Below are 16095 nucleotides of genomic sequence, written 5' to 3'. Positions count from 1 at the left end.
GTGCGGCCGCACGCGACTGACGGCCGGCACCGACAGCGGGCAGAGGCGGGGAAAAGGCTCCAGATGTCTTTATTTAAAGAGCAGAAACTTAAACATTCTCCGGTTTTTTAGCAAGTTAAATAAAATAGAGCGTAAAGATCAGCTTTCATATTTTTTACTTGTCTACATACAGCTTATTGAGAAACTTTATATACTTTACAGCATAATCAGGTGTCAAAATGCCTGATCTCTGCCTTCAAAAGGAATAGATTGTATAAAATACTGTGATATCAAAAAAAGTGCCAGTATAATGTACAAAAAATATTTTTACAGTAATTCAATGTCTAAAAGTCAGATTAAATGCATCTGATATTCATGGTAAATCATCTCTCACAAGGAACTGATGGATAAATTGCTGAGCTTTCCTCTTCTCAGCTATATCAGGCGTGGGATGTCCAGGAGGAGGTCGGAGTAACAAGCCACCAAATACACTGGCTGCAGGGAAAAGCCACACACACACAGTGAGAGCCCCGTGGTAGCAGCAGGATATCACGGGGCATTCCACCAACCCCAATCCCAGGGAAGAGTGCCTGGCTTTGGAATGAGGTAGAATAACGCTGATGATCCCCATCTGGGTCACTTTCCCAGGCTCCTGCTTTTCTATGTACTATTCACTTAAAATAAAAGGTTCAAAGCAGTACAAGCCACAACTGCACTCGGGTATTAAGTGTTTTGTTGCCCTAACTGTGCAGCCCCCTGAACAGAGGGTTATTTTGCTTGCCTTACCAAGAATATTCGCATCCAAATGGTTTTTCCCTGAATTCTTCAGTAGTTCTCGTAGAAATGCCATCAGATATTCAAATACATTTTTATGGCACACTGGTAGGTCAGAGATAATCTGAGGAGGGAAAACGCCAACATTTATATTGCAGACGCAGCAGTGGCTTCCAACTGCACCTGCTCCCAACATCCCCCTGGCTGCAGGTGCCAACAGCTCTTCATAACCCAGAAGCACCAGCTCCAGATCCTTTCTATTAACAGATGATTAAGTTACTGAGAGCAAAACCCAGGTTTAGCAGAGGACAGTTTGCCTCCTCTCCCTCTGGAACTGGAGCTGGTCCCTCAGGGAAGCCAGCAATACCTGGCAGCTCAGCCCGTAGTTGCTGGCACTCTCCAGACAGGAGCTGTAGAACCTGCAGCAGATGACAGGCTCGGGCAGGCTCTCCAGGAAGAGCAGCAGGGCCTCTGCCACTGAGTGGTTGCTGCCCACTGATCCAAACATGGTTAAGGAAGAGCACAGCACGATCTAGGCTGGTCCTATTTCTTCCGAAAAATGAATGAACTTTTGGTTAGGTGTCCGAGAACTCTGCCTACAGCTCACAGCTTTGGGTTAATCCCCTGGCCTCCAGACGAGCTGTTGCTGTTGGCAGTCGGACACTTGTGTAACTCACTGACATCACCAGGACTCAACAGAGGCTTTCGGAGCGATGGCTCGAAGCCATGAGGAAATGGAGAGCTCAGTTACCCCAGGAGGAGAGACAGCAACTTAAAAACCTCTCTCAATTTTGGTCACTCCGGCATAGTGAGCCCTCCTGGACATCAGTCTAAAAGGATACAGAAAGTATCATACATTCCCTTGTCCAAACAGTCTCGGATTTGCTCAAATTCGGATCTGAGGCCTGGCTGCTGAAACAGGTCCTCCTGCAAAGACAAGCCTTTATCAGTCCAAGGAAAATAGAAGAATTTTGAGTAAATAGAACAATGTCCTTATAATCTGCCTGGAAAATCTTTCCAAATTGGTGGTTATCACCCAAGTCTCAGCACAAACAGCTCTAGGAAGGCTGTGGCACTGCAGTGAGAGCAGTGCAGGAGGACACTGCTGATGCCTGGACACATAGACACAGTCACCAGCACCAAACGCTACAGCCTGGGGCATCAGGATCACTTATCTCTCATGGCCTTTGACCAAACACACTCAGCTTGCAATGATTGCTATTACCAGCATCTTCTTCAAAACTTAACCGAATGCAAACATCTCATTCTGTGTTTCCAGTGCCAACCTGCTGGGAAGCGTTGCGATTCAAGTGATCCACCATCATCCACAGCTCTTTTGGGATGTCTGTAGGCTTTTCATCTTGGGCAGGATCATCACTCATGTCTACTGGCATCAGGGTCTGAGGGAGGGCAGTGTGGGCAGGAAGGAGACAAACAAAATGTAGCTAGCCAAGTTCTTATTCAACTCGGCAAAAATACTTCACAAAGCTTATACCTGAGAACTGAGACTTTTTAATAAAAATAGACAGGCCTTAGCATCTAGTGTTAATGCTCTTGTGTGTTTGGAAGGGAATCTTGTCTTTAACTCACAAGTTTCCGAATGGATTCTGCTGACATGTCCTGGATTGGTTCCCTCATGTAACACAGTGTATGGATGGGAGACCCAAAGCAACTCGGCAAATAGTTGCCTGTTACGGAGAGAAAATAATCTTTCCCTCTGACAAGATGTAAGACTAAGATATCTTCAAGTTTTTCCTCTCCAGAGTTTAAGCGAGTAGCTGTTGATTTATTAACAAACACCTCCAGCTCAACTGTGATCTCAGCATCTGCCAGATGATAAAAAACCCAGACTCAGTTACAACCAGTATTAAACCAACAGCCTGCAAACAGGCACAGCACTCTCAGAAGTGTAGAGGAAACTAAGCCAGAAGGGGACAATATTAACATGAGACAAACAAGGAGGACCTCACCTGAGAGCAAGAAGCCCTTACTGGGATTAGCAATCAGCCATTCCTTGCAGTAGGTTTCCTCATCTGGTTTGCTGATAAATTCGAACTGGCAGGGCACTTGGCCATTGCGGATTGTAAACCTCTCTATGTGCAGCTGCATGTATTTAACATCCTTGAAATGGATCTAGAAACAAATATCAGTCAACATCATCAGCCGATTCCACCTTGCTGAGCAGCAATTCCTGTCCTATGGTTTAATTATTAAGCAGCAAGACAACTAGATTAACCCCTTGCTCCTACATCCCATCTCTTCCAGGACTGCATAGGATCACGCTTACTCTGAATGCCAAAGTCCTTTGCGTCAGTGGGCCCTTTAAAACAAATACTCCCCTCAAGTAACTACAATAAAATTGAGAACAAGATAGCTGTAGCCTCAAGTGTCTCCCAGGCTTATCTTTATAGTCCCAACTCACAAAGCAAATGCTGGTTTGTGACCTTCTCCAGATCCTTACGATTTTACATTCTATGTTTGAAAGCACAAGTCAGAGCAAGGGTCACAAACCACCTTTTTACTTTCTCTCTTCCCACCTCAGGGAATGACACACCCTGTGTTCCAGCCTTGGACTGTGAATGGAATTCACTGGCATCTAAACAGGAACAAAGATTCCCAGGGCTTGTAAACAGAGAGCAGCTGGAAGTCAAAATATTCTACTTTTTGGAACCAGACCCCAGGGCCTAGAATCCATCTTCTACTGCTGGGGTCTAGGGTTCCTTCAGGGAGTGCTGGCACATGACCATGCCCTACCTCTCTGCAGGACAGTGTCACCGAGGGAATGTTGGCATTCTCCAGCTTATCCAGGGAGCGGACTATTTCCTCAAAGGCTTTTCGATAGAGCTCCTCATTCACAACCTTCACCTGAAAAGGACACACACTGCAACAGCTAGCATTTGTTGTGCCTCTGCAGGACAGCTGGAACACAGCTGGAAACATGGGAAGTAATTTGATTTTAGCAGCACACTAGAGTATACAACACAGGGAATGGGCAGAGCTGCTTGGAGCACTAATCTCCAAGATCTTCTCATGATCCAACAGTAAAGGACCTTGCCATAACCAGCAAGAGTCACTCAGTCAGTGCTAGATTAACCTTTTTTTTTCCCCCTCAGAAAAAATCAGAAGTTTGACAACACACTACTGTGTTCCCAAAGAACACCAACAGATACTCAGGCCTTGTCCATCTTAACAGCAGTATCATTTACACAACCCTTGCTTACTGTGATCAACAATCCCACTCCATATATGATCCAGCCCACCTTTCAAGCCATTGTTTTCTGCGAATGCCATAAAAGCAGGAGAGAGAAATCAGCACCCAGGGGATGAGGTCAGCAGAGTTACTTCATCCAGCATTGACATACTTACCCCAATATCAAACACAGAGCTCACTGGCTTGTGGTCACTGAGCTTCAGAGCCATGTGGCTGCGATAGCTCAGCTGGGCAATGTTCTGCCCTTTCCAGAGTATTCGATCACACCACGCTGGAACACGACACTTCTCACTAAAACAGAGGGAAAAATCACCGTTTCCAGGCACAGTTCAAGTGTAGTAACAACGCAGGGCAGAACACTGCTTGCCCAGAGATCAGGGTTTCCTGCCATGGCCTGGAGCTCATTCTCTATCAAAGTGTGTTTTTAACAGTTTCTTTGCATAGATACAAAAAGCTTGAGTTTCTACTATAAGGTATCTCCAGCGCACGCTTTACTTCCTACTTCTTCAAAGGTGCAAGATACAATTAACATACAAAGCAACACTCAGGTATTTTTGACCATAAGAGCCATGAAAAATAAAAACTCAGGCTCTACATTTAAAGTTTGCATTTCTTGTTTTCACTGACAGCTGCACAGATTTAATTTCTGCACTTGCAACTGAAGTTCCTGGTTTGCTAAGACTAGAGGAGCTGCTCAGTGTATAGAGCATTACAAGAAAGATGGTTCTCGCAGGCTTTTGAAGAACAGCACAGCTGACTCCATGTCAACCCTGACTGGTCTCACCTGAACAGGTACAGGAGAGATCAGCAAAAATGAGATCCTAAAAATTTTCCTTGGGAAAAAAACCCAACAAACCAGACAAAAGAGAATTAAACTGGCTAAAAGGATTAATTAACTTTGTACACCTCTAAGAGGAAACCTAATAGGATTATTACTGGGAAAAAAATATTAGGAATATCTGACAAATAGTTGTGGGAGAAAAACAACATAAATAGACAAAACCAGGAGATGAATTTTGGAGCGAAGGGAGACAACCAGAAATAATCTCAGAACTGTTACTAATTACAGCCATTAGACCTGCAATTTTTTTAGCCTTGTTTTTACTTCCCTCAGTGATAACATCAGCCATTTGTAGCATCACATCTGAGACAATCACTGTACCTTGTGTCCCAGTCATCACAGCCAGCATCATACTTGTATGTTGGCTGGAAAGAGATCTCTCCCTCTGTGAAGCCTTCAAAGGCTGCATTTGCCTTCATTTGCCTCTTCAGCTACAAAAGAAGAAACGATGAAAACTTTAATTTTAGAGAAGCTCAAGCACAATTTCCATATGGAGTAAAAAGAAGGCACTGAGCACAGAAAAGGCCAAGGAGTCATGTACCAAGCAGCCTTAACACCATGTGCAGGTAGGTGAGACATCAGTACCTGGTCATACTGGCAAAGCTCTAGAAATGCTTTCTCCTCTACAAGCTGCTTCACTTTTGCCACATCCAGTTCCTCCAGCCGATAATTGAGGTCCCCCAGCCATAGGATCACACTGAAAGAGAACATACACCAGAATATGCAGAGGCCTGAAGCTGCCCCAGGGTGCAGCTGGCCGTGGGCAGCAGCTCCACTATGCAGCTCTGGGGCTCTCCCCATCACAACCCCTCTGATGAGTGCAGCCATAGCTGCTCTTATCAGGAATAACAAGAGTCAAAACTTGAAAGAGAAGCTACCTTTTCTATTTCTGATGTTATTAATCACTGTTCTGCATGTTTGTCACTATCTCTTAATAGCTGGCACTGTTATTATTCCATGGTGACTGAATTCCACAGCTGGGGAAGTCAGTGCTTATTCCTGCCCCATTCCCACTCCAGGCTTGAGAATAAAACAAGGCTTGGGAGAGCATAAGGCGACAAGCGACCTGTCAGAACTATGTGGGTGAGCCCTGCCCAAACCAGGTAAAGCCTTTCCAGCTCTTCCAGCTGATGTTTACACCACTGAGCCCCCCTCCTCGTCCCCTGGCACATTCACAAGGTGCTCCCTTGCACATGCCAGAATTCCCACAGCCAGATGGGAAGCATACTCGTGTTTGCCAATAGTGAGAGGGGGCAAATTTGGATCCGACTGGCAGAACTGCATCCGAGAGCAGATGTCTTTGAAGTCCTGGTTCCTCCGCTCATATTCCTCCGTGTGAGCTGCGAGGTGAGAATTCACAATGCACATGCTGGTGTTATGGAATTTAAACCTGATGGCAACACCACCTTTGTTACCCTGAAAGATAAAGACAAAGACATTGGTCAGAAGCTTCTACACTGCAGATGAGTTACTAGCACTGGACAAGCCAGAAGACTTTGAGACAGACTGTTTATTCCGGAGGAAGGAATAGACTGAAAATCCTAATTAGTGATTACTGCATTGAACATTAGCAAGCACCTGGCAGTCCCTCTTGCAGTGCCCTGAGCTGGCATGGGGATAGGACTATCTGCTTCTAGAGGCAGCCACAGCCTTAGCTGGAGGAATAACCATTACATCCAAGGAGAGGGGCTCTTCCAAATCTCACCCCTTCTCATGCAGTTACCATTCTTACCATCCTCCCCATGATTCCAGTTCCCACAGTCTCAGCTTCTACCTCAGAGATGTTCAAAGCAAGGTCTGCCTTCACATACAACAGGAGCATGATCCCCACCAGCCGCACAAGTTTCACCTGAAAAACAGACCCTGGTCCATTCAATGCTGTAATGGAAGAAGTTTTGCTGAGAGAAGGCACATTACCCCCCATCCATAACATGGGTCACCAAAAAGAAAGTTTCAAGATCATCCAGTGCACCAGCAGGGCTCACAGTGCACAGGCCCTCAGCAGCACAGCCCAGGAAGGAGCTGGGAGCAACATCAGTAAAGGAAGTTGATGCCCAAAGCAAGAGCCACAGCACATGCATAAGCCCATGGAAGGAGCTTCCCTTCAACAGCAGAGGCAAGAGATGAAGCAGACCTGTAGAGCAGGAGCTAAAACATAAGCAGTATTCCTAACAAAATACCTTCACAATTCATTCCCCCATGCATTGTAGGCAGGCATGGAAGAAGGTACAAAATTTCCTATTCTCCTTCCCCACGACAGCAGAAGCTCCCTTTGAGTGGGGAAGCCTGGCTCTGTTTCCCATCCTGCCCCTGCCTCAGCACCCTGCACAGAAACACTACCTATAAAACCTGCAGAGCCTCTGGAAGACACAGTCATTGACAACAAGAGAAAGCAAAGGGAAAAGAGGCCCAAGTGGAAAATTATTCCACACTCAAACCTCCCCAAAAGCCACATTTACCTTTGCATATTTGGCATCTGGGTGAAGACTATCAGTTACAGCTTTAAACCATTCTTCTTCCTTCGGTGTGTCATTGAAAAAGAAGGCTTCTTTAGTCAGATCAAGCTCCTGGAAACTGTGTTAGAGGAAGGAACCCATGGATGCATGCATTTGTTTATAACTGTCCAACCCCTTCTCTGGGGAAGAACTAAATCAGCTTATACTCACTAAATTTATAACTGAAAACTCAAATTCAGTTATGTTGATTGTAGATGTATGTTAAATGTAAAGCTAAACTACTGTCATTATTACATCAAATGGCATTAAGGATTTTGTAACTCTGAGAGGCCAAACCCTATCAGGCCACCAGCCCTTACCAGCTGTGGACACACCCACCCCAGAGCTGTGCAATGCACTACAGCAGTGTCAACATTCCTGTGGTGTCCTGGCTGAACTCCTCTGTGTGACAGATCCGCCAGCACAGTCCAGATTTGTGAGGATGGGCCAGGGATAGACACTCACCCCACGCAGTAAATGTCTGGGGGCTCAGCATCACACCTCAGCCAAGGCTGGAGGCTCTCCATGGGTGACTGACCATTCACGTTGTATGTCCCAACAAAAACCCTGCAAAGACAGTGACAGAATCCCAGAGCTGCAAACTGCAGAGCCCAGGAAATAGTACTGCTATTAACCAGGAAAATAATGTTCCATATAACTAACCTGTTGCCAGGGAAAGTTAAGAAATGTGACAAAGTTTAAGTCCCTAAAATTATTTAACTACAGCTGCACCTTTACAGACACATTTTTACAGAAGGACACATTGTTATACACAGATACAAAGTATTAAAGAAATAACAAAAATAAGACGGTGGCTGTGCAGCAGCAGTTTGAAATTATAAATTCACAGAATGAAATGCATAAAACAATTTCAAACACAGTAAAGTTTTGGTCCTAATCATGTATTTCACTCAAGCTCTTTCTTATGAGCTTATTGGAACAACTACATGGATAAGCAGTGGACAGAAACGGAGAGGGAGAAGCCTGGAGTGTGCAGAGCTGATGCATTTCCAGACACAAATAAGCACAGAAAAAAGTGATTTCCAAAAGGCCATTTCCTCCACAAGAACCATGAGGCAAGTCTTGATAGAGACATGAATGAAATTCTGCTCTGCTCATGCCTAAACGTGGAAGGAAAACTATTCTGGAAAGTATGGATCATACTTTTCTACAGAAATTCCTGTTTGTGGAGACACAGGATGGAATAATAGATGAGTTATTCTGACAGTCTACGCTAAGTTACAACCCACAAAAGTAAGTTCTTCTCAGGAACGATCATTACCTGTAGTTCCGGATGTGTGTGTAGGAGTCCTCCATTTGTACAAGCTGAGATTTAATGATAGTATCTCTTAGTCCAAACTTTGGCTCTGATAAGATTGAGGCCTTGTTCGAAGCCATGACACGGGAGGCCCGAACCTGTTCAGTTCTCACTTCAGGCTTGAGTTTGTTTTGCCTGCAAATGAAAGCAAAACTGCAGATGAAGCCCAGGCTATCCCCACACCCTAACTAGCATATTTCTGCCACTGAGGCCTTAATTCAAAATTTTCTGTCTGTTCACTAAAGACAGATAACATTTGGGATAAGCCAAGAAGACTGAAAAGAGCATTTCTTAGCAGGGTTGAAATCTCCAGACAAAGAAACAACAAATGGTTTTCACCATCTTGCCGCAGCCTGTTGACACAGAGCAGGCCTTACTCACACCTGGAAAATGAAATAAAACCTGTACACCTTCCCTCCTTACTGGAGCAAAGAGAGGGAAATCTCATCTCCCTCTGCCTCTGCTCAGCCCTTCTGACCTCAGCCAGAAAATGAAGAACTGTGTTTGTAAAGCCTTCTGGTGGAAATCTTCCAGCTCTGCCCAGAGTGGGTGGAGGTAGAGGTGGTTTTACTTTGTGTCTCCTGCCTCTGCAAACTCCTTTTGCAAAGGAATAATGTCACAGCTTGGCAATTCCCACCAGCAATTGGATGGTATAAATTTAAGGTCAGCAACCTGCATACCAGTGCCAAGGACAGCACATGGACAGACTCTGAATTATATACATCAGGGTCCACAAAGTCCTGGGAACTGGAAAATGAAACTGTAACATTTTAAGAGTGTATCTATGAGACACAGTGGCTGTAAGCCAAAGCTCTCTGAATTCAAAATAAACAGTGCTAGCAGGTTCCGTCCCACTAAACAGCCAAAATATGCCCCAACAGGGGACTGACAGTATTGTCTCTGAGGGAGTGGAATGAAATTTCCACTAATGTTTTGACAGCATGCTTATGCTGAACTTTTTTCTCTCTTGACTAGAACCTGCAGATTCTCATCTCAAAAAGTTGCCAGCTTCTGCTCTGACCCCCTCACCTCTGTGCACTGACCCACCACGGCCACCAGCAGATGGAACTGCTAACATGGCCACAGGATTGCTGCAGCGGGTGAGTGCAGAGCTCACCCACTGGCACCAGGGACACTCCCTTCCCTTCCCCTCAATGTCCAGGAAACCCACATCACCAGAAAAACCCATATCACCAAGAAGCTCAAAGAGTTCTCTGTACATTCTGATTCTTTCTCTAGACATCAAAGCACCAACCATTTGCCAAACCCAGTTCGTTCCATCCTTACACAATCACCCAGGATCCAGAAGGCTGGTGGTATCTGTGTTTACTGTCACTATACCGAGACCCTGTGAGGAGGGAGGCACAGCTGAACCAGCACAGAAATGTGGCCACCACTTTTACTCCTCACTTGACCTTCCGCAAGGAGTTGCTGATGTGCACAGCTCACTTCAGCTGCAGCCCCAAACCTGAACACGACAGAGACGCTGTACCTGGGAGCGCTTCTATCACTGCTGTCCTGGCTGCAGCTCTGACTGACTGCAGCTTTTCTTCCATTTTGTTTGACACCTTCAGAGCCAACCGCTTCTGAAAAAAAAACAAACCAAAAAGTTTCACTTTAACCACAAAGTGTTCTTCAATTTATCAACATGCTTATGTAAACACTGGCAAAAATCTGTGGGCAGAAAATAATTTAGATTTGTGTGGTAAAACAAAGTACCCCATGGTCTCGCTTTCAGCTATCTGACAGATTTAGCTTACTCTGACCCAACTGTTCTGTGATGATGGAGCTTCCCCTGCAGAGGAAGAAATGACAGGAGCCACAGAGAGCAGCAGAACCACTGTCTGCTGTGGGAGCACTTGCTGCTGGCTCTCCTTTACAGCTAAGCTGAAGCAGGACTTAGCAGCACAAAATCCAGGGCTTTATCCCAGGAATCTGAAAAATGTATGTTAATAGCAGATTTTTCCTTTCTGAAGCAAGACAGGAAGTACAAAGAAAGGGGAAAAAAGGGGAAACAAACAAACCGCACAGTAGCATTTAAAGGGTTTCTACCTATATGTAAATACCCAGCAAGGCACAGGTGTCTGCCCCCTCGAGACACCTCAAGGGTCATACAGAGTCACACCACGGACCCACTGAACCTCAGCAGAAACACCTGCCTCAATGCAAACTGCACACTCCTAAAAGAATAACAGGGCTGCTACCACACAAATTGAACTAACCACAGGAGTGACACTAAACACATCAGACTACCTTAGCAAAATTTGACCAGTCTTTCAGCATTTTGTTTCAGTTACAATATTCTGCTCCTACAAGTTGCAAAATAACAGTTAAAAAAGAGGATTCCAGGGGAGGTCTCTGTGTTTAAGATGCAAAACCAGCAATCTTAAAATCATGCTCCTTACCACACAAATCTAATGATGATGTAGAAATTGTTAAGATTGTTGGTTTCTAGGCATTCAGCTGAGCTTCTTCTTCAGTGAACACAGCCCAGAAAAAATTAAGATGTTACTGCTGTCACAGAACATTCTGCAGAACAAGAGTGCAAAACAGAAATAGAACTTGCAGTAGTTCACCCAGCCCTTGGGATACAAACCAGCTGGCAAGAAGTGGCCAAATTCTCAGCTTGGAAAACCTCTTCTGCCCAAGAGCCCTCTGAGAATAGACTGTGTAAGAGGATTTATCAGTGCCTGGACGCAGAAGAGCATGTGACTGAAACCTCACTGCAGATCACACAGCTCAAGTCAAACAGAATTGACCAGGAGCACACAGAGATGCACTGGGAAGTATGGGCCTGGGGACCTGGGACACAGCAGTTTCTCCATGGGCATTACTCAATTACTACTCCTTGGACCTCTGCAAGCTCTCCCGATAACAGCCATGCAACATCCCCTTGAGAGTGAGTGACAGGAACCAACCTGAATCTTCACCTCAATGGACACTGGTTACTTTTGTGCCAAGAGCAGATTCCCAGGCTTTATTACCCACATGGGTCCATGCCACTCGCCAGTATGCAGAAGGCATTATTGCAGAATGGAAAGACGTGTGAGCCTGCTGCTGACACAACTGCTACATGATCCAAAGATCGGAGTTATACATCACATCATGCATTTTAGCCTCGTGGGCGGAAATCAGCTTTAGGTAGCAACCTCCTAAGAAAGAGATTAGCTTTGGAAGAGGGCCGTTTTCTTTAGATAAATTTATATCTAGCCACAGATTTCTGTAGTCAGCGGAATCTATGTGGTAACACTCTGAAGTGGAATAATGACCTTGTTCAATAATTGAACTGAGCACAGAAATACAGAGGAACATGCAGAGATTACAGGAGGTCTCAATTGCACAGGATTTGTAGTTAAATGATATTCAAGCAGTAATAAAGGCATTAATGTTAAAAATGTGCAGCGACATTATAGTATTGTTCTACAGCAGGAAAATGTATCATATCTCCTGGATAAAACAGGATTCATGCTTAGCGTCCAAAGGGGAGAATTAAATTAGCCTTCATGCAATGAGAGCAGCCCAGCCTAAACGCAGCAGGGTACAGCAAAATGCCAATATTCAGGTTTTGAATCCCACACTGACTTCCAGGAACTGCTGTAGCTCTGAATCTTCTCACACGCGCGCTCTTCAAAGCGGGAAACGCCAGCGAGCACCGGGAGCACCGGGAGCACCGGGAGCACCGGGAGCGGCGGGAGCGGCGGGAGCGGCGGGGCCACCCGCGCCCACCCGCGGAGGAGGCGCCGGGAGAGCGCGGCCTGCCCGGCAGAGGCGACCCGGGCGCACGGGGTGGGCAGCGGGCGGCAAAGCCGCCGGAGTCCCGGCAGCCAGCGCCCGGCAGCAGCTCCGCGCCCGCTGCCCGCGACGGAGCGGCCCCGAAGCGCCGCGGGAGCAGCCGGAGCCGGGACGGAGCGGCCCCTCCGCCTCCCTCCCGCCCGCCGCCGCGCCGCGGAGCTCCGGGAGCGCCGGGCGGGCGGTCGGCCCTGCCCCAGCCCCGGCCTCACTTCCCCGGACAGACGCCGGCCGGGCAGCGCGGTCCCCCCGCCCGCCCCGGCGGGTCCCCGCGCTCACCTCGGCGGGCCCGCCCGCCCGCGGACATCGCCGCAGCTCGGCGCCACGGCCGCCCCGGCCCCAGCCCGGCCCCAGGGCCCGCCCCGGCCCGCCCCGGCCCGCCCCCGGGAGCCGCCAACGCCGCAGCCCCGCGCCCGTTCGGCCTCGGGCCCGCAGAGCAGCCGCTGCCTGCGGCACGGAGCATCGGCCTCTGCCCCCCAAAACACCGACCATCGCTGCCGAGCTGCCTGACGATGGGGAATCGCGACCCACGACAGTGCTGAGAGAGTTTCAGCAGAGAGAGGTCAACGCTGCTCTTCCACACGCAGGAGAGACGAGCAGTCGCAACACCTGCCCGGCCAGACCCGTACGTGCACAGTCACATCCGCACGCATGGAGCTCGTACCTGGGCTGCACCTGCTGACCTCCTGCAGGAACGTGCGTGTGTGGGAGCCGAAGGGCAGCTGCACTGTCAGTCGATCGTCTGCTGAGCTGATCTGGACAGTCACGTCAGAGCCTGAGGATAGCGGGAGAAAGAGATCCTGTGGGTCGTGCTGAGAAGCCTTCACAAACTCAGCGTTTCTTCGTTCTACAACGGTGGGTGTGTGCATGCACTCAGCCTTTGGCAACATCTCCCCATGCCTTCTTACCATGTTCCTTTCCAAAATTTTACATGAGAACCACTTAAAATATAAAAATCATAATTTATAAAATTTTTTATTCTGCTTGTTCAGTGACAATAATTAATCTTCCAGCAGCAGTTGAAAGGCATATGAAAAATTAGTTCCCTTGGTTGAACAGGGGTGACGATGCTCATTAGCACCAACTAAAAATGGCCAACAGCATGGCAACTGCTCCAGGAGCCACAGGGCACAACCCCTCCCCAGTCAACTCCCCCAGACCAAGAGCCCTCCACTCCTGCCCCACTGTGTGCAGCTGGCACAGGGCCCAGAGCACCTGTAATGCAGGCACTAAAGCAACCCCAGAACTCACCAATGATGTGAAGGTCACTGTCAAGTACAACTGCAAAAATAAGACAAAGTTCAGTTGAAAGCTAAGTAACAGATTTGCAGACTACGCTGATACTTTGAGGTTAGTGAGCTCAGCAACTTCTCCAAACTCCAAACGTTCCTTGCAGGAACAGAGGCAGGCAGAATAAACCTGCCGGGCAGGGGCTGTGGCTGGGGCCTGATGGGACATAGGTACTCTGGTCCTCACAGGGCCCTGCCAGAGATGCCGTGTGATGCACAAGTTTCACCAAGGATAGCAAACTGAAGAAAAAATGGGAAGGCAGAATAGATTGCAAATTTCAGGAAGTAGAACAGCAAAATATGGACTCCAAACCCCTTCATGCCATTCTTTGGAACTGGCCACTGAGCCACCACAGTGTGTCAGTACCTTCTTCCACTGCAAACCCATCGCTGATGGGGATCACTCTCTCCAGCGAGACATCCTCAGCTGTGATGGCCATCCGCCGGTGAGTGTACACATAGATCCTGCAAGCACAGAGCAGACTTGGAGGTAAAGCCTCCTCAGTTCTGGCATGTCTGTAGACAGACAAGCACAGACCCCATCCCACAGCAGCACCTGCTAGCACAGCCTCATGCAAATCCCAAAGTAACTCCTCAACCACGTGCCCACCCACCTGCTCACCCCATCGCTTAAATAATGTGTTCACATTACTGGCAGAGCAGAGCAGCTCATGGGCCTGGGGCTTCTCACTGACCACCCATAACATCAAGGCACCATGCCCTCAAACTGCTGCCCTACAAGACTGTACCCTGGTGGAAAGCCCTTGGGATGGGAGGGGGTTCTCAGGCGGCTGTCGAGGCTCGTGAGAGACCCGGAGAATTCCCTCAGATGCTCTCCCCGCCCGCCCCGCGCTCCCGTCCGGCACCCACGCGTGCTGCCCGCGGCACTCCACCAGGCCCAGCAGCCGGCTCTCCACACTCTCCCCCGACGCCAGCAGGCCCTGCACCGCCTGCAGCTGCGGGTCAAGGAACGGTGGGACAAGCGGCAGGGAGCGGGGACAGAGCGGACGGAGCCAAGATCGGCGGGAGGGAGCGGGGACGGAGCGGAGGGAGCGCGGCGGGGACAGCGGGAGGGAGCATCGGGAACAAATCGGAGGGGACGGGGACAGCCCGGCGGGAGCGCGGGGACCGGCGGGAGCGGGGAGAGGGGCCCCGCCGCCCCGCACGGCTCCGCGCCACCGGGGCCGATCAAAGGATACGATCCGGCAGGTCGCCCCCCTCGCTAGGCTCTCCTGGATGGCGACCGACTGGTCCATCTCCGCCCCGGCAGCGCGCCGGACGGCGCTCCCCGGGGCCGGCGCCCAGCGGCTCCCCCGCGGCGGCTGCGCGCTCTGGGCGGCTGTCGCGACACGATGCAACGCGGCGGCGGCGGCTCCCCCCACCAGGGCCGCCCCCGCTGCCGCTCCGTTATCGCTCCGCTCCGGCCGCGGGACGGACACGGAGCCGCCGGAAATAACGGGGCCGCCACAGGAACCACCGGCGGGAACGGTCGCGCCCGGGAGGGACGGCAGCCGAGAGGATGCTGCTGCACGGCGGGATGCGAACGACGGAGGAGGCACGGCACGGCCCTACCCGGCGGCAACTCCTGCGGCCGAACCCCGCGCCTCCGGTCGGCCCTTCCCGGAAGGAAAGGGAGACGGAGAGGAGGAACCTCTCGGGTTGGCAGACATGGGAAAGGTTAATTTCCATGGAAAATCGCGAGATGCTCTTGCTTTCAGGAGCACCTTGAATTTTTTTTTTTTTTTAATTTCAAGACGACCCAGCACAGGAGCCGGGTTAGTCCGCAAATCAATTAATGCTGAATGTGGGAGTAGGTGCTATAAAATATCACCAGAGCCTTTTGCACTGTAGAGACACTGTAGGAGTTTGGCCTAAATCAGCTCCTTCCACAGATATAGGAGATGTAGGTCGAAAGACAGGGAAAACCCGACTGGTCTTGGTCAGTGACAGCTCTGCACCACTTCCCCAGTCCCTCTCTGCTCACCAACGGACAAGGGAACTGTCTGAAATAGCTGCTATAAGCACCAAACCTTACAAGAATTGTGGTGCTGGGCTGTGTTTTTTGAGACAGAGGAACCCTTGACATGAATACACTGACACTGGCCTGAAACAAATTAAACGCACGCCCCAAACGCTGAACTGCGGTTTCGTTGTACCAGAACAGACACTGCAACGTGGGAAGGGCCGGTTGTGGTAGAATGACGCGTTTTCCATGCAGCCCCACATCCGCTCCCGCTGCTGCTCGCACGGCAGCACCCCGTTAGGGCTGGCAGTGCTCCAGTGAGGGCCAGCACCGCAGAGCCTTCTTGCCGGGAAAGTATGCAAGGCTCCAAGGGCTCATACCTGCCCAGCCCAGTTCTCCCGCCCTCCCACAGGTCACACTGTGCTCAGCCGCACTC

General features: G+C 49.3%; 1 protein-coding gene across 4 annotated transcripts; it reads right to left on the bottom strand.

The window, feature by feature from the left end:
• Positions 1-53: 53 nt before the first annotated feature.
• INPP5B (inositol polyphosphate-5-phosphatase B) lies at positions 54-15268 on the bottom strand. 4 transcript variants are annotated; one of them, XM_068994428.1, is made up of 22 exons: positions 14896-15263; positions 14567-14646; positions 14064-14161; positions 13659-13688; positions 13072-13182; positions 10111-10204; positions 8583-8753; positions 7766-7867; positions 7265-7379; positions 6538-6654; positions 6034-6221; positions 5391-5502; positions 5127-5236; positions 4120-4255; positions 3508-3618; positions 2724-2886; positions 2344-2579; positions 2040-2153; positions 1596-1680; positions 1121-1248; positions 766-877; positions 54-474 (listed from the first exon to the last, which is right to left on the bottom strand). In XM_068994428.1, the coding sequence occupies exons 1-22, from the start codon at positions 14950-14952 to the stop codon at positions 353-355; spliced, it is 2592 nt and encodes an 863-aa protein (XP_068850529.1). In that variant the 5' UTR covers positions 14953-15263; the 3' UTR covers positions 54-352. The 4 variants fall into 4 exon arrangements, with proteins under 4 accessions (XP_068850529.1, XP_068850528.1, XP_068850527.1 ...); XM_068994427.1 differs by having other exon boundaries at positions 2344-2441; positions 14567-15268; XM_068994426.1 differs by having other exon boundaries at positions 14567-15266.
• Between the last annotated feature and the right edge of the window lie 827 nt (positions 15269-16095).

The sequence above is a fragment of the Aphelocoma coerulescens genome, chromosome 23 (assembly GCF_041296385.1).
Source record: "Aphelocoma coerulescens isolate FSJ_1873_10779 chromosome 23, UR_Acoe_1.0, whole genome shotgun sequence".
Taxonomy (NCBI): Eukaryota; Metazoa; Chordata; class Aves; order Passeriformes; family Corvidae; genus Aphelocoma; species Aphelocoma coerulescens.
Note: the sequence above shows the minus strand (reverse complement) of the source record. Positions and strands in the feature narration are given on the sequence as shown.

Excerpts from the sequence above, each read along its gene's own strand:
- INPP5B (XM_068994426.1), bottom strand. The coding sequence starts at position 14,952 with ATGGACCAGTCGGTCGCCATCCAGGAGAGCCTAGCGAGGGGGGCGACC. Across the intron at positions 2,887-3,507 it reads TGACACTGTCCTGCAGAGAG|ATCCATTTCAAGGATGTTAA; the intron begins GTAGGGCATGGT and ends ATTTGTTTCTAG. Across the intron at positions 1,681-2,039 it reads ATCGCAACGCTTCCCAGCAG|GAGGACCTGTTTCAGCAGCC; the intron begins GTTGGCACTGGA and ends TTGTCTTTGCAG.